We start from the raw sequence: 18,514 nt of genomic DNA, 5'->3' as shown, positions 1-18,514 counted from the left end.
TTTCATAAGAAAAACAAATGAAAGGTTCAAGCAAAAAAGGTCCGGGTTCAAAGAAAAAAAATGTTTAGGTTGAAGGTTCGAACTTCCTAAGACGAAACAAATAGATTTAGTTTACAAGTCTAACTGTTAATTTTTAGGTTGTTTTTTTTAAAAGTTAAGTGTCATTTTAATACCCGTGGTTTGTTTAATCACGCAACTTTAGTATCGTTTTTGAATTCATTGTAAATGGCTACCTCATTTTTCTAAAACTTGCCATTTTAGTACTTTTTCCTAACCCCGTCTATTTTTTCCGTTAAGTTAAGGGCAAATTGGTGCTTTCGATTATTTTATTTATTTTCTCTTTTGAGCTAAGTGTTATTTTTATACCTGTGGTTTGTTTAATTACGCAACTTTAGTACCTTTTTTAAATTTATTGCAATTGGATACTCTAATTAATTTTGGATAAATGGACAAACCAAAAGAGACAATACATATTACAATTAAAAGATAACTAAATCATATTTTTTAACCTTTTATTCTTGATTGTCAATTTACTTCGAGTAGCTCAAGATCTGAGTTCATCTTGGCCATTTTTCTTGCATTTTCTTCATGTGCATTGATATTTTCTTTTCCAAAGTTCGGATAACAGTAGCTCTTTGACACATTGGAGGATCAAGCTAAATAACAATCCCAAGCTTAGCACCTCTTAGTATAACATCAATTGAACATGTAGATGAGCAATGGTTGACGAACCACATGGGGCAAAACACCATATCATAATTCATTAACTTGAAGATGAACAATGGTTAGTGTTTGAAGGATCGATAAGCGTGTGTGCACCGGGGGAGGGGGGATCTGTTGATTTAGGGTTAAAGATTATCTTTTAATTATAACGTGTAATGTCTCTTTTGGTTTATCTATGCATCCAAAACTAATCCAAGTATCTAGTTGCAAAAAATTTAGAAAAGGTACTAAAGTTACGTAATTGAACAAACCACAAGTATAAAAATAACGCTTAGCTCAAAAAAGAAAATAAATAAAGTAAGTGAAATTACCAATCTACCCCTTACTTAACGGACAAAATAGACGGGGTTAAAAAAAGTATTAAAATGACAAGTTTTAGAAAAGTGAGGTAGACATTTGCAGCAAATTCAAAAACGACACTAAAGTTGCGTAATTGGAGCACATGTACTAAAATGACATTTAACTCTTTTTTGAATTTGTAACCAAGTATTTTTTAATCTTTATTGTAGTTTTTTTAACCGATTAAAAGTTGTTTTATTTAATTTGGTTTTATATTCAATTAAAAAAGTATTGGGCTCAACTGATCACCACCCCCATTTGAAAATTAGGCTTCAAGTGATCAAGTAATGAAATGTTGTGGCCAACTAGGATTTGTGTGTTTCAATTGATCAAGTGATCACCACGCCTTCCCACCTTACCAACGGATCATCATTAGACAATTTAATAACGGATGACTAGCAACTGTGTTACTAGCTGATAATCCAACATATATTCCATGCGAGTAATCAATTATAGTAAAACGGACGAAACAATAAAAATGTTATAAAGATCGAGACAAGGGTATTTTTCTTTTACTTAGAGCTCTTCATCTTCAAACACCGAGACCCCACGAACTAGATCTTTAGCATTGATTTGTTTCTTTCGAGTCCTATTTAGGGTATTCCAACATCACAAGATGGTATTAGAACTGTATACATACATGAGACTATGAGAGAAGCAAACAAACCAAATTGGGTTAAAATAGCAAAGCAATAATTTTGGAAGGGCTCAACGTAAGCTACGCCTTGTTGCTATCCAGTGCAAATTCTTCAGTGTAAGGCAGTGGAGCTTCATCGTAACACTTCCTAGGAGTAGCCTACGCCCATACCAGCGTACACTATGTTGGGTTTGTGGACGCTTGGGCTCGGTTTGGGCACGGTTTACTTGAAGATGGATTAAATGGGTTTTATAAAAATAGAAGACATGGGAGGTTTTGGGCCGACCCTATTCTCTTTACTACGGCCTGTTTATATTTTCTTGTCCCCTAAGCTAGAAACCCTAGACTAGTCTATAAATTCTTCTCTTGTACTTGTAATTCCTCACAAGTGAGGCAGTAGCATAATAAAATACCCTGGTTGCAGCCTGTGGACGTAGGCCAGTCTAGACCGAAACACGTACATCTTGCGTGTTCATCTTCTTTTATTTTTCTCTCGCATTATTAATTGTTCGTGTTTGTGTGTGCGCTAGATCCTAACACACTACGTCCACTTTATGTCAAAACCCAATTTTACAACTTGAGCATACCTTTATTAAACCCTAACTACGTGTAAGGTTCCAAATAACATGATATCAGTTCAAGAAGTCACATACATCATTTAGAACATAATCCAACTACTTTTGATACCTTAATTTAGTGGCATAATTCAATGTTTTATACAAAACTAGAGTTTAAATAAGCATATACCTACACATACCTTAATGATGGCCACTTCATTCAAATTTGGTTGTACAACAACAAACGATACTTCGTATCATCCATTCAAATTTGGTTCTACAACAACGAATTTTGACTTTTGTAACAAGTCAACACACCCATAAACCATGATTATAATTCTAATTAGTTTTACACTAAAACTCTAGCGACAACAGGATAATAACAATTGTAAGAGTAATAAATGACTCACCTTGCCTGTAGGATTTAATTCATCTCGAGTTCACCGCTGACAAATTGACCTCCTTAAGTCAACTCATATATGACTCATTGACTTGCATGTCAACATACTTACAAGTAATTCGCATAGTTCAACACCAATTCACATCATTCATAACTATTACTAATAATAACTATGAACGTATCATACATATGCTATACCGTTAAACTTGTAAGTTGTAACTATCAATTTTCATTCATTAGAATCTTAGGGATAACAATCAATTAGGTTTTAGTATCAAATTAGTAATATCTCACAACCATTTTCGTTGAAATATTTAATCAAACACCTTGTGTGCAAATCAAGTTTATAACGCATAATTTATCCTTTTTTTTTGGTTCATGCTAACTCATTCCAAAATAGATCTAATTCAATTTAATTCACATATTGGGAGATGTTTTATAGCAAATTTAGTCAAAATTCCATGTTTTCTAATTTCTAAGGTATTTTAAATTCTTATATATTGTCAACTTTACAACTTCAAGAAAAAACCGTATTTGATAACACCATGGAATCAAATCTTTTCTAATAGACAAACATGCTGATCGAAATATAATCAACTTAGAAACATCAAGATATAACTTATAGCAATTTATTATCAAAACCCATTTGGTACTCAAAAGCTCATAAACATGCATCAAACAGTTGTACACATCTAAATACAAGTTCATGAAATTTTAGCAACTTCCTTCACATAAAAACAATCACTTGAGCCACAAAAAGCTTAATCACCAAGAATCACTAATGCATTCATCTTTAATAAGAAAAAAAAAACCCAAAAAACCTAGGTTTCAAGTTAGTAATCGCATTCCAAGCTTTAAAATAATTAGAGGATAATGATAGTACTTCCATTTCTATGATTCTTAATTTTCACTTGGATGAATTTTTGTCTTAATCCTTGATCCTCTTCTTTTCCCATCAAATTCATCGACGCAACACATACATTCTTACCCTTCATTTTTGCAAAAGATTTTTACACGAACCTATGACTTACAAGTCACATTCCAATAATCTTACCATTTCTCTAAGGTTCTATTTTTGTTAACCAAAATAAACATGAAATCTAAAATTGAGTTATTGGTTCCTGTCGAAGCATGAAATGAATCTGACCTGATCCATGACGATGTTTCCACGGATTTCGAGATGAAACGAACCACGTCTTGATCTTCTTCTCCGGTTGCTTGAGATCTGCAATGGCTTTTTGGGGGTGTGGAGGTGACTGCTAAGAAATCTCAAGGATCTCTTGTTTACAGACACAAAAATATGGTGGTGGCTCTTATTGAGCATGACCCCTTAATAAGGAGGTGGAGACCTCCTTATATAGAGAGCCTCATGGCCACCATCATGGTACCCTAATGGGCCTAGGCCAGTTAGGGTTACCTCCACAAAACCCCCTCAGCCCAATAACATTGTATTAATTCATATAATAAAATAAGCCAAACATAATAAATTTAGGGTCGTAAAACCGGGTTTAGTACCATACCCCTACAAGCCCCCCAAGTCCAGCGTTGCTCCTAGGCGCGCAAGCGTTTAGGTGGAGCGCTGGACTTTATGAGGTGTGTTAGGACATGAGGCGGTTTTTTCCCTTTTCTTCGGCCTTGTCTTTATTGTCTTTGAGTTTTGGGAGGTTTTCTTCATGATGGTGACAAGTTGTGGTCCTTATGATAATGATGTTGCACTAGCATGAATAAGATATAGCACGCATCATAACAATAGTGGCGCGGGGCCTGATAAAAGATAGAGTGCGCGTTTCGATAATAATGTAACATAACTTGCGTGCGAGGCAGCTTACGAGCTATGAGAATAATAAAGCTTGCGCGCGACGCGACTTACGAGCTATAAGAATAATAAAGCCTGCGCGCGAGGCGACTTACGGATCTATGAGAATAATAAAGCCTGCGCGCGAGGCGACTTACGAGCTATGAGAATAATAAAGCCTGCGCGCGAGGCGACTTACGGATCTATGAGAATAATAAAGCCTGCGCGCGAGGCGACTTACGAGCTATGAGAATAATAAAGCCTGCGCGCGAGGCGACTTACGGATCTATGAGAATAATAAAGCCTGCGCGCGAGGCGACTTACGAGTATGAGAATAATAAAGCCTGCCGCGAGGCGACTTACAGATCTATGAGAATAATAAAGCCTGCGCGCGAGGCGACTTACGAGCTATGAGAATAATAAAGCCTGCGCGCGAGGCGACTTACGGATCTATGAGAATAATAAAGCCTGCGCGCGAGGCGACTTACGAGCTATAAAATAATAAAAGCTTGCGCGCGAGGCGACTTAGGAGCTATAAGAATAATAAAGCTTACGCGCGAGGCGACTTACGAGCTATAATATGATAATAATAACTGGCCCACAAGGGCCTCTTCTGCGCAGGATGACTATCCCGGCTTGTCTTCAAAATAATAACGGAGGCACAAATGGCCAGACAATAATAATAATGTCATAGGCGTTTGTGCGGCTCGTAGCCGAACCTGCAAAAACACATCAACTAAAAGTGGATGTATTACAAGGTTCCCATCCTCGGGCAAATTATGAGGTGTGCCCAACCTATGTTGGCGCGTGGCCGTTTGGGATATTATTTGGCTCCCAACCCTTATGTTTGGCGCGTCGCCGTGTGGGATATTATTAGGATTCCCAACCTTTGAATATGGCGTGTAGCCGTATGGGTTTGAGGATTTCCAACCTTTTATGCTCACGCATCACGTATGCTCACGCATATGCTCACGCATCACATATGCTCACGCATATCACATATGCTCATGCGTGATGGCGGTACATCGTACCATGGTGGCGCATGCACGATGGCGCGCGCGTGTGCTTGTTGAATATGAGGTATGCTTACATGTTGAAATTTGAACAAGGTTGTAAGGAATTTATTAAGTACTCCTTAATAGTTGTCATATTTCAGGCTATTTTGCGATATTTTGAATATGCTGACACGTGTCTTGGCATTTCGTTATTCCTCTTTTGCGCGACGTTATCGTGCACTTATTATAGGGAATTATGAATGAATTCTTTAGCCTTTTGCGCGTCAGTATGTGTTATATCCATAATAATCCCATGCGCGGCCCCGACCTGAAACCTCAACAACTATGTTTTGGCATCTTTGCCTTAGTTGTGCTTAGGTATGTTATGGTCGAGCCGCGCAATACGCGGGATGGATGCTATGAGTAATTTGAGCTAAGGCTCATATTATTGGGCTAAGGCCCTGACGTTTTAGAGTTAAAACTCGTCAACGCGTTTGAGCTTGAAGCTCGCGCATGTATGTTTTACTTCGTTTTATTTTTAGTTTGATGTCAATATAATGTTGTCATATTGCTCAAATTGATAAAAAGAAGTGTGAAACATGTATGCAAAGATCAAAATCAGGCTTGCACATGCATGGCGGCGGAGTCGTGACTCGCGGGCGAGCATGCATGGTGGCGAAGCTTGCTCCTTGGCAGTGCGCATGCATGGCGGCGGAGCGGTGACTCGCGGGCGCGCATGTATGGCGGCTAGTCTTTTGCGCAAAACCCACATGGTGGTTTCCGCGGGGTGAGAATTCGCTGGCGCGCGTGCATGGCGGCGGGAGTCTCCGTAATCTAGATTGTAATTTTAAACCTAAAATCCAGGTCTGTAATCCAGATCTAGATCTGTAAATCAGATCTAGATAGATCTGAAGCTCGGAGTGGAGAGAATTTAAAACCGTCACAGATCCGGAGGTTTGATCATTCGAATCAGGTAGTTTCTTTTTTGGATCTACAAATCCTTTTCAGCTTCATTTTTGCACAGATCTGGAAGCCTCTTTTAGATCTATGGATCTTTTTGAGCTTTAATAGAAAAAGTCTTGAAGCCTCTTTCTGTAAACTTCTAGATCTGGGTTTTTCTTGGGAGAGATCTGAGGACCGAGACGAAAATCGAAGGGTAGTTCGTTGCCGTCCCACGGATGGCGCCAATGTCGAAGCATGAAATGAATCTGACCTGATCCATGACGATGTTTCCACGGATTTCGAGATGAAACGAACCACGTCTTGATCTTCTTCTCCGGTTGCTTGAGATCTGCAATGGCTTTTTGGGGGTGTGGAGGTGACTGCTAAGAAATCTCAAGGATCTCTTGTTTACAGACACAAAAATATGGTGGGGCTCTTATTGAGCATGACCCCTTAATAAGGAGGTGGAGACCTCCTTATATAGAGAGCCTCATGGCCACCATCATGGTACCCTAATGGGCCTAGGCCAGTTAGGGTTACCTCCACAAAACCCCCTCAGCCCAATAACATTGTATTAGTCCATATAATAAAATAAGCCAAACATAATAAATTTAGGGTCGTAAAACCGGGTTTAGTACCATACCCCTACAAGCCCCCCAAGTCCTATTATTAAAGTAACCATTAAACTATTTTTAATGTTTAATATGATATAGTTCAAATGCTACGCTAATGGTAGGACTTCAATCTACAACTCAATGTTAGATTTTCCATCTACTTTTCTTTGTTTACCAAACAAAAAAAATGTTTCTCGAGCATTCAAGCATTAAAAATAGTTACAGCTATAAATGTATCACCTAATAAAATATTATTAATAAATTTATTTTAACAGCAATTTTCAGATTTTTTAAGATAAATATACCACAACTTGCATTCTTACAATTTAAGCCGTCAACCTTTTGGTTACAAATCATACACTTTTAAACGAACATCTTCGTTCATATCAAAAATTCATCTTTTTTACACGTGGCAAATTCTGATTAGTTTAAAAAGATGACACAGGTGCAAATATTACATAACATGGGCAGCCACAAAAAAAAAAAAAAACCCCGCTCATGTTAGACATATGTGACATTAAAAAAAACGGCGAAAGAACATTTTGAGAATTTTTCTCAAAACTTGTAAGGACAAATTTTGTCTCTCATACGAGTAGCAAAGACTAGTTTTGAACTTTTTAATAGTTTCAAGGACTATCTTTGCACTTAATACAAACTACGAGGACGAATATTGTACTTCCACCATCCCTTGTTTTTATTATTATTATGACAGAATTACAAATTTTGTCCTTTAAAAAAAGCCAAAAACCGGTTCGTGTCCTTTTCTAAGTTTCCTTGCAGGCGGTGTACTTTAAACTTTTTTTTTCTACACGTTATGTCCTTTACGCTAACTGGGTTAGAAAAACTCAGTTAAATGCCCTCACGTGAGACGCATGTGAGGGCATTTTTGTCTTTTCACCACCTGCAACTTCTTCTTCCTCTTTCTTCTTCATTATATATATATATATATATTTTTTCTCTCTCTCTCTCTACACCCCCACCCCCACCACCACATCCTACAGAAACCCCCCACCTGTCACTACACCAACATGTCACCGCCGTCGAGTGCAAACACACCATTATCCAAACTCCACCATTGATTCCCTCCACAGCAACACAATCCAACAGCCCCAATTCCTTTTAACCCGACAAAATATCTAAACTCTAGGGTTAGGTTTGTTTAACCCAAGCAATACGATTACTCGGGGCTCCAATTCCAATTCTATTATCATTTTCATTTCCCAGACATTCACACTTAGGGTTTAAGAAATTAACTTCAGATATCAATTATATGGACGAGATCTGGGAACGGGCGGAGGAGACGGCGCTAGACGGCCAACGAGACACGGCGTCTGTACGGAAGTTGACGCTTGACGGCACCGTTAAGTGTGACATGGGTGGCGATGGAACCGGTGGCGGAGACGCAGGCGATACGGAGGTTCGGTGTTTCAAGTCACGTGGGTGTTTGGTTGGTGGTGACATTGTGGTGGTTTATTGTGGTGGTGGTTTGTCTGTGGATTCCGGCAGCATTGCCGGCGGATGGTTTTCCGGCATCAGAAATCCAAATATTAATAATAAACCTACCCAATCAAATTCACACTTCATCCTCTTCAACTTCACATTAGAAACTTTCTCTTTAGTACTCGACGGAACCTTCAAATCACAATCAAATCTAAGTTTAGGTTTATATTTGGGCGTTTTCATCCACCACACTTTAAACATAATCATCAAGATCAATTTCAAATTAATTTAGTAAACATCATCACTTGATTCCGACTACTTGGATTTAACCACACTACTAAAAACCGTCGGAATCTTTCGGTTCTTTTATCAAATTCGGTGACCCTTTTAGATTCCACATGTTTCTGGCCAACTAATCGATACAAAGAGAAGTTAAGAACCAAGGCGGTGGTGGTCGCCGGACAACGGATTCAGATCTGTTTTGTCGTTCCCGACGGAGATCGGAGAGAGAAAGTAGAGCGAGAGAGAATCAACCACGAGAGAGATGTTGACGTTGGTTGCAGCGACGGCGGTTGATGGGCGGTTTCTGGTTGTGACGGCGCTGGTGGTTTCAGGTTGTGTCGGTTGTAGGGTTTGGATTTTGGCATGGGAGGTTGGTGGGTGTGGTGATGAATGGCGGTGAAGGTAATCATCACTGGTGGTGGTTGTGGCAGTGGTAGGCAAAAAGACAAAAATGCCCTCACATGCGTCTCACGTGAGGGCATTTAACTGAGTTTTTCTAACCCAGTTAGCGTAAAGGACATAACGTGTAGAAAAAAAAAGTTTAAAGTACACCGCCTGCAAGGAAACTTAGAAAAGGACACGAACCGGTTTTTGGCTTTTTTTAAAGGACAAAATTTGTAATTCTGTCTATTATTATTATTATTATTATTATTATTATTATTGTTGTTGTTGTTGTCTGTCCATCAACTTTCACCTTTCCCTCCATTCATCTTCTACGCTTTTCGTTTCATAAAGGAAAACAAAACCAATAAAGAAAGATGGATTCATGACCCACAAAAATTTCAAATAATAACACATTTCAATAACACCTTTCTTCTTCATATTATTGTTGTTTCTGTTGGATTTCGGATACATTTCTTGGCACAATGGACATCGTCATAACGAATGATATGATCAAGCAATTGCAGAATTTGGTTGATGCATGTTGGTTATTTCATTTCAAAACCCTGATTTTCTTTCAAATTGCTACTTTATTACATATCTACGTTTTTTTTTTTAATAATTTGACGTTCTCATTTTCGATTTTGTTGTTTCAGTTGACGAGCCGTACCAGAACACATTTGAGGTGCAGTAATATTCATGCATTCATGATTGTTATGATCCTGATTTACAATATTGTTTGAAATATGAATATAGATTATGCCGATAAATATCATCGTGTGAAATATAGACAAAACACACTTTTTTTGTGCCATAACGCATAGAACAAAATAAATCATTCATTTTTACGACGTTAATTAGCATTTGTTAAAATATGAAAATTGGTTGAAATTCAATGGTTGTTCAACTCTTCTCTTGGTTTAAATTACTTTTAAAGAAATATGAACAAACTTCTTTTAGGTTATGTAACGGTTAAGATTTATACGACATATGAACAAATTAGTCTGATGGATTTTTCTTAAAAAAATGAATGATTTTGGTTTGTTCTTTTTATTCTCACGATAATTTAGTATACACACATATGCGTGTATACTGTGAATATATCTATGCATAATAAGACTGACATTGAAATTGGTTACTAAATTGCAGATTTTGCATTAAGGATATCCGGTTGAGACCCTGGTTCGGTTTCTAAAAGCAAGAGATGGAAATATCCCCAAGGCCCACAAAATGGTTAGCTCTTTTGAAATCACAAAGATCTATATATATCTGCATATATATTTGTTATTTGATTAAGTCCTGATTATGAAATATCTATTTTCAGCTTATTGATTGCTTAGAGTGGAGGATCAAAAATGAGATTGATGATATACTAGCAGTGAGTTTATTACTAAAGTTATTGCCCTTTGCACTTCTTGTTGGCTTTCATTTAAACTTATTGCTAACTTTTTTCGGTTAATTTATGCAGAAACCGATCGTTCCTGTTGACTTTTACAGAGAAGTCCGTGATTCACAACTTATAGGAATGTCAGGTTACACAAAAGAGGTATTTTTTTTTTAGTTTTGCACTTTATATTGATGGTAACAATTTAACATTCTCGTGTGTGATCTTGACTGACTTTTTCTTGTTTTTTCGCTGAAGGGGCAACCAGTACTAACTGTTGGCGTAGGGCTCAGCACATACGATAAAGCATCAGTAAGAATATCATAAATATTCATCGGTTCATATGACAATATTTACTTTACATGTACTGTTTTACCAATGTAGTCATCTTCTGTTTTAGATTCATTACTATGTTCAATCACACATTCAGATAAATGAATACAGAGACCGGGTAATATCTGTAAGTATTCACTGATGTTTAGATTGCTTAGCAAGTTACTTATGCAGTTATACTAGTTTTTCAAATGGGCTGATCCTTTTAATTATTCTTGTATAGCCGGCTGCCACGAAAAAGTATAACCAATATATTGGTACGTGTATCAAGATTTTGGATATGACCGGGCTTAAAATTTCACAACTCAGTCAGCTTAAGGTACTTTAAAATTTAACAAGACTGAATTAGTAATCGAAAAAGATATAAACAGAAACGTTTCGTTTTATGGGACCGTTTGAAGAAATTCATAACAAGTCGAAAACATTGATTTATTGATTTTCTAATTTGTTGCAGTTATTGACGGCTATATCCAGCATTGATGACGTGAACTATCCGGAAATGACTGACATCTACTACATTGTCAATGCTCCATATATATTCTCAGCATGCTGGAAGGTACAATTTTTAACGGGTCGAATAAAAAAGTACTTAGTTAAAAGGGAAAACATGTCATAAGTATTTAGGCTTCACTACCTAAATAATATTATGCAAAATATTTATACTATTATTGTAATATTATTTTTTTTTTAAAAGCCGTCATGTTAATTGTGATTCAAGTTTGAATATGAACTCGATCGTGCAGGTCGTGAAGCCTCTTCTGCAAGAAAGAACAAGGAGGAAAATACAGGTGCTTCCGGGCTGTGGAAAAGATGAATTATTGAAGGTAATTTAAAAATCTTAAACTATAAACAAGTTATGAAAACTTAATGACAAAAACTTATTGACATTGCTAATTAAATGCAGATAATGGATTATGAGTCTCTCCCTCATTTTTGTAAAAGCGAAGGCAGTGGATCTGGATCATCAAAACACTCTAGAACCCGCGGGGCTGAAGATAACTGTTTTTCATTGGACCATGCATTCCATCAGGATCTTTATAACTATGTTAACCAGGAAGCCAAGGCCGTGATGGAGTCACGAGCCATGATCTCACAAAAATCATTTCATGTGGCGTTCCCTGAACCGAACCCAGAAGATGAAAAGATTGCGCAAACTATAGAATCTGAGTTTCAAAAGTTAAGTGGTCAAAAAGAGGTTGATGATGTTGCAACTAATGGAGATGAAGGAAAGAAATGAAATGGCGGCCGCCACCTTATGCCGCGAATGTGCATGACTTATGGTTATGTAAAAAAAGAGTGATGTTAAGTTTATGTTGTAACTTAAAACTTTGGCTATATGAGGGTAAGTCTTGTGGCTCTCTTCTCTTGTTTCTCCCTTTGATGTTTAAAAGTCAATTTGTTTTGACTTTAGAAGTTGAAGTGTATTTGTTCAGTTTTTTTTGGATGAATGTAATGTTGGGAGAATAAAAGAAATTTGTTACAAGAAACTATATATGATTATGAAAGTTATATATTATTATAGTAGTCCATGTGATTTGTAAAAGTATCAAAAGAAGTTTATATGAAGATGTGAATTAGAGAAAACCTAAAGAATTATTTAGGCTTTTGGTTTTAGATATCAAATAAAGATTATGTAAAGCTTTTCTGAATCTAATTCTCACTTGTTTCATGTCTTTAACATGAGTTACATTTTATCTTATTTGATTGGTTAGCAAGGTTGAGAGGTCATCTATTTTTTTGCTAACAAATTGTTATGGTTAGAAAAAACATGTCAACACATGAAAGAATTTTTTTTTGTATACTACATTGTTAAGCTTTTGCTCATTTACCTATTTCTATATAGCTAGTTTTTATTTGTACTTTTTTAAAGGTTGCATTTGAAAGAAAAATTAGTATTATCTAATAAAAAGGTTGCGTTAGTCTAATGCAATTTTACATAATGCAGTGTTTTTTTGTAAAATAAAGGTTGTCTTAGGTCATTTTTTTTGTAGATCCATGCATGTTATATTTTACCTGATCTCATTAGTTGATAGGATATTGATGCAATCCCATAAGTTTTTGAGTAAAAGGTTCTCATTTTGACCCATTTCTTTTTAAAGGAATATAACATTAGAATGGAACGTTATGAAAAGAAGTACACTAATCTTTTGGCTCGTTAACATATTTCGTTTCTGCTAATTTTATCTTATTAAATCGTTAAATGAAAAAAAAAACATAACTCAAACAAACTGATGCAGAAGCATGAAGCATCCATGGTAGAGGTGCACAAATCGGGTATTATAAAAACCCGGGTTCGGGTATGGAATCGGGTTCAGGTATGATCGGGTATTGGAAATTCGGGTATTACTAAAAACCTGGTCAGGTTCGAGTCCGGGTATTGGCTTGAAAGGTATTGAAAAAACCCGTTTTCCGGGTATTGAAAACCGTATTTCTGGGTATTAAAAAAAACAGTTTTCTGCGGCGTTATTCTGTTAACGGGCCTATTTCGTTTTTTTATTCTAACTCCAATTTTTTGCATACAAACTTCAAAGTTCATTCAAATATATGCAAATTACTAAACAATGATATAAAAAACATATATTTTATGTGTTTTAAATTGTTGTTTGGTATATCAGAAGGCGCAGCTCTAAATAAGTATTTATATCAAATATGTGCTTCAAAATAGATCCGTTGGAGAACGGCTATAGATCTGTGGATAGTCACACAACAACTGCCAAGTGCCACACAGACACATGTGCACAAACACTAATATCCGAGTATGCAAAAAAAAAAAAAAATCCAGTTCAGGTATGCAAAAAACCTGGTTCAGGTATGCAAAAAACCCGGGTTTCGGGTATTACTAGAACCGGGTTTCGGGTATTGTTGGGTTTATATCGGGTACGGGTTCGGGTAGGGTCATAACTTATCCGCACCCTACGGGTAGAGTCGGATTCGGGTATTAAAAACCTGGGTTTTAAAAAAAACCGGTTTCGGTTTTTTTCCGGGTCGGTTCCGGGTATTTTGTGCACCTCTATCCATGGGTTCTTCGGTTTTTGTGGGTCGTTCGATCCAGACTTTGGGCAAAATAACAATTCAAAAATGTTGAAATGGGCCGGTTATAAATCAAGAATCATATGGGCCAGAAGGTGGGCCGGTGGGACAAAGGATCTGGAACAGATTTATCTCTCTTATTTTTTCAAGGACAAAACAGCAAAACTCGTCCTTTATGTTTGTACGTTTTTTCAGTGGTTGTCCTTTCGCGAACTTAATGACATAAAACATCATTTATGCTTAAAACTCTTATCACATTACGTCCTTTGGTCCTAACGTAGTTAACTTTTCTCGTTAATTCCGGTCACGTGCAATGCATGTGAGGGGTAGTTTGGTACATTTACATATTTATTTAATAATTATAAATAAAATTTTATCTTTCCCCTTTCTCTCTAAACCACCACCAGTAACCCCCTTTCTTCTTTCTCTCTCTAAGCCACAAAACCACCAAACAATCCACAATCTCGGCGACCACACCAGATCAGCAACCATTGTCACCGACCTCACCACCATCTACCACGACAAAGACAACAACACCGAATTAAATCCGGAAACAGTTAACTGGAAAATCGATTTTGTTTCTGAAATGCTCGAAATGGTACCTGGTCAATGGGGAATGCTTGTGCAAGTCTCAATCTATCATTCCCCTGGACTATCGGGTCTTGATAGTGGTGGTGGTGGTGGTGGCTGGTAGTGATGGTGGGTGGTTCACTGGAGTATGGTTGTGGTGATGGTGGGTTATGAATCTTTAGGATGAAGATGAGGGTTAAAAGGAGAAAATTGTTTATTTATTTATAGACCAAAAATTTAAGATAATTACACAAATAATCCCTGAGTGGGTAAAAAGACCAAATTACCCTTACATGAGGTGCATATGACTTGATTTAACGGGAAAAACTAACCCTCGTTAGTGAAAAGGACGAACCGTGCAAGGTTTTTTGAACATAAAGGATGTTTTATGCCATTAAATTCGCGAAAGGACAACCAATGAAAAAACGTGCAAACATAAAGGACGAGTGTTGCTATTTTGTCTTTTTTCTTTTATCTTTGTTTTTAAAACTTCCTGATCATATTGTTTCCAAGATTAATTTTATGAATTGTTTAGCTTAAACAGGGCTGAGATTGTTTAGTTAGTTTTTGAGATTTTGATAAAACAATTGCAAAGCTTTAAGCTTGCTGACTGAATCGTTCGATTCAAATGTTTGAATGAACTCATTTTATACGAACGAGTTGAAACGGCCATAACACTAATGTCATGTTTGTAACACAGCCTCCCCTTTTTCTAAAAACAGTGCATTAGTTACAACTCACAAAAATAAATGACATCTTACTTATAAATGCTAAATTTAAATCTTCAGTTACTAAACACAAAACTTTATATAAAAACACATCAAACATCCCACTTATTAGGAATTAATTTCAAAGACAATGGGGATCTCCTTAGCCATTGCTACCATTACCGGATTCCTTACTCAAATCGGCCGATGCTTCTGGTGCCGACTTGCTCGCAATCGTATCCGCCAGCTTATCGATTGCCTACGACACCCACACCCTCCTCCTTCTCACCCCGTCAGAGTTGAGAACATCTTTCAAGCCATCAAAGATATTAAACATTAAAACATGTTCATGTATCATCTCACATGTTACTATTATTCTGCTAATGTAAGCTTCAAACTTCTATATTTGCAGTTTCAAATACCCATAATATTTCAAGGCCTCTAAATTTTGCCTCATGTATGCATGTCTTAATAAACAAGAAAATAAGCCTAATATTATTTATATTTGGCGTTTAATTTTCAAGCGTTATTTCAACGATTAAGGCGTTATGCATATGATCCTTTTACATATGAATAAGTTAAACTAAATAATCTGTAACTAAGTTATGTTTAATGTATGTTTCATTTTTAAAGTGCCCGAAGTAATTAAAGTGATACTATTGGCTATATACATGATTACTATTTGGCATGACCTTAGAAGTTTAGAGGTATATCTAGGGGTGACAAATATGACCAATGGGTTAAATGAGTTATAATAAAATGTATATAATGTGTCAGAATAGGTCATGTAATGCCCGTTAATTTCGGTTCCAATAGTTAAAGCTTGTAAAGTATGTATAATTCTCGGGATTTAACCAACGTTTCTCGAAAGCCTTTAGGTCATCCCGGTACGTTAAATTATCCAACATTTCCTTCCAAGTTACCATATCCCTTAAACTTTGAGGGCTAATGTGTAACATTTATTTTATATCATAAAATAATGAAATACCCTAACCCTAAACCCATTTGCGCAGCCGATCGGACCTGAACCCCCCCTGGCGATTTTCTTTTGTGCGGCCGTGTTTCAACCATAAAAACTTCAATTCAAGGTCGGTTTTATGATTCCCCATGTCTTTTACACCTTAATTGATCATATTAGTTTGCTGACAGATTCGTATACGTTTATTGTAGGGTTTGTAAAACGATGATAATTCATTGTTTTTGATCGATTCTTGTTTCCATGATGTTCTATTTTGAGCCTAGTTTCCAGAAAGGTATAATATGTAATTTTTGGACGAGATTTGAATGGTTTTTATGATTTTATAAGATCGAGTGTCAAAGCTGATGCGGGATGACGGATTCTGGTCTGTCTTCCCGACGTCATAACCCTTTTTCGACAAGTCCAAATTGGTTGGTTTCACTTATGGAAGTTAGTATTTTGAGTTAGGAACCAAACCCGATTGAAGTCATTTAATTTGGTTGGGTAATGATTTTTATAAAAATAAAACCATTTTGTTGCGCACTGAAATAGCTTCACATACCTTTCTGTGTTGGAGGAATTTTTATGATTTTTGTGTCTATTAGAAAAATATAATAAAAATATTTTATAGACCTAAGACATTTATTAAAGTCTGGTAAAAATTTAATAATTTATTTCAAAGGTTATCATATGTAATTAAATGCATCTTTGCATGCTAAAATCTGCATGTTTTACTTGTTATTGATCGATAGGTTCGTTTTAGGCTTAACCGGTGGATGTTCAATTGTGTTCATGTCGGGGCTGTTTGAAGTGAGTTTTTGAACCCCAATATTCCTAGGTATGTCCCGTATATCATACTTAAGTATTGTGTTCATTGGTGTTCGTTAGATTGGTCAACTAGTTGTAGTTTGATTGTTATGTTCGGTTGACTAGAATTGTAGTTTGGCGCGTTTAACGCGAGGGTTGAAGTGATTAATGACCAATTCAGCTCGGGGAAACTTGGGTTGATGTACGGGCTGTTGAAAAATCATTTTTATAAGTTAGGGGGCTGAATTGGTTGTCGGTTACTCCAACGGGTCGGTACAACGCGCAATTTCGTTTATCGAGTAGTTGGTGTGTTGTACTTGCGAATTACCGACCCATTTGATTCGTGTAGCGTCGTGTGGACTTGTTGGCTGTGATTTTATCATGTTGGGTCCACACGGGGCTGAGTTGGATGTTAATGGCCTAATCGACTCTTAAACGCACGTATTAGTATCAACTAGTGCTTCCGGGGGTAATTTGGGAATTCTTTATTCCCGGGAGTACCTAAGGGTCGATTTGGTGAATGTGAGACCTCAGGGGCTGTTGTGAGTAAGTTTGATGAGGTCGAGGATTTAGGTAACTCGAACCATGTTAGAACGTCTCGTAGGTTAAACGAGTCATCTTGATGTCATTAGTATTGATTGAATGTAGCAGGTGTTTGAGTTTTGGGATTACTTAGGGATTTTCTAGCTCGTGGTGAACCCGGGTCTTGTGTCAGGTGAGTTCATGATGCCCTTTTTACTCTTTTAAATTTTGGGCTAGCATGCACACCTAAGTGTTTTTCTTACTTGATGAAATGTTTTAAACGATTTTATATAGGCTTGCTAGTATATGGTAGGCCTTGGGATGTTAAATACACACACACACACACACATATACATTATTGTTTGGCCTATATTTGGCGGAGTTGTAGTCGTTTCGACTACGGATGTTGCGTATGCCTACTTTGTGTTTGCATGCGTTGATGTTACGTGTTTGGGTTGTACGTTTGCTCGACCCTGATGTTATACGTGGATGTTATATATATATTTATACTGTTATACATAGTGATGTACTTGAAATGATGTTCATATACATATCTTTTGTGTATGTATGTATGAGAATGTTTAGTCTTCGGTAATGATGACTTAATGGATGCACTCTTTTTACTTTAAAAAAACTTTTGGTATGTTTATCATAATTGTTACTATTGATATTATTTACTTAAAACTTGAACTCACTCAGCTCAAGCTGACTTTGTGTGCATGTTAGTGTGAGTTTCAGGTTAGGAAGAGGATGCCTTATCGCTTGGACGTGCACGAAGCTGCTTGGACGTGCACGAAGCTACTTGGACGGTGAATGGCATACGTGAATGGAAGAATGTATTTTAAACAATTTTATTTTAAATAGTTCCATGAATTATATTTAAAATTTGGTTTTGGGCAAAATTCCCGGGTTTTAGGTAACTTACTTTACTATTTATGTTTTCCGCTGAATTTACACTCTGAGATGTTTGTTTTAATGGAAGAAACCGTTTTCAAGTTTAATTATTTTAATAAGTATTTCGTATGAATACTACCTATGGGGCACCCGGGGTTTCGGGGCCTTACAGGTCAAACTAAAAAAAGAAAAGGATTGAAATGG

General features: G+C 36.7%; 1 protein-coding gene across 1 annotated transcript; it reads left to right on the top strand.

The window, feature by feature from the left end:
* The first annotated feature begins 10,247 nt into the window (after positions 1-10,247).
* LOC143550220 (phosphatidylinositol/phosphatidylcholine transfer protein SFH9-like) lies at positions 10,248-12,347 on the top strand. Its single transcript, XM_077040916.1, has 9 exons — positions 10,248-10,338; positions 10,430-10,483; positions 10,574-10,651; positions 10,748-10,801; positions 10,890-10,949; positions 11,046-11,141; positions 11,277-11,378; positions 11,566-11,646; positions 11,727-12,347. Exons 1-9 carry the CDS (start codon positions 10,336-10,338, stop codon positions 12,057-12,059), a joined length of 861 nt encoding a protein of 286 aa, XP_076897031.1. The 5' UTR covers positions 10,248-10,335; the 3' UTR covers positions 12,060-12,347.
* The last annotated feature ends 6,167 nt before the right edge of the window (positions 12,348-18,514 follow it).

Source organism: Bidens hawaiensis, unplaced genomic scaffold (genome assembly GCF_021521415.1).
Source record: "Bidens hawaiensis isolate Kalapana, Puna unplaced genomic scaffold, B.hawaiensis_p1.1 tig00015976_1, whole genome shotgun sequence".
Lineage (NCBI taxonomy): Eukaryota > Viridiplantae > Streptophyta > Magnoliopsida > Asterales > Asteraceae > Bidens > Bidens hawaiensis.
The sequence above is the reverse complement of the archived record's forward strand: the minus strand, read 5'-3'. Positions and strand labels throughout refer to the sequence as shown.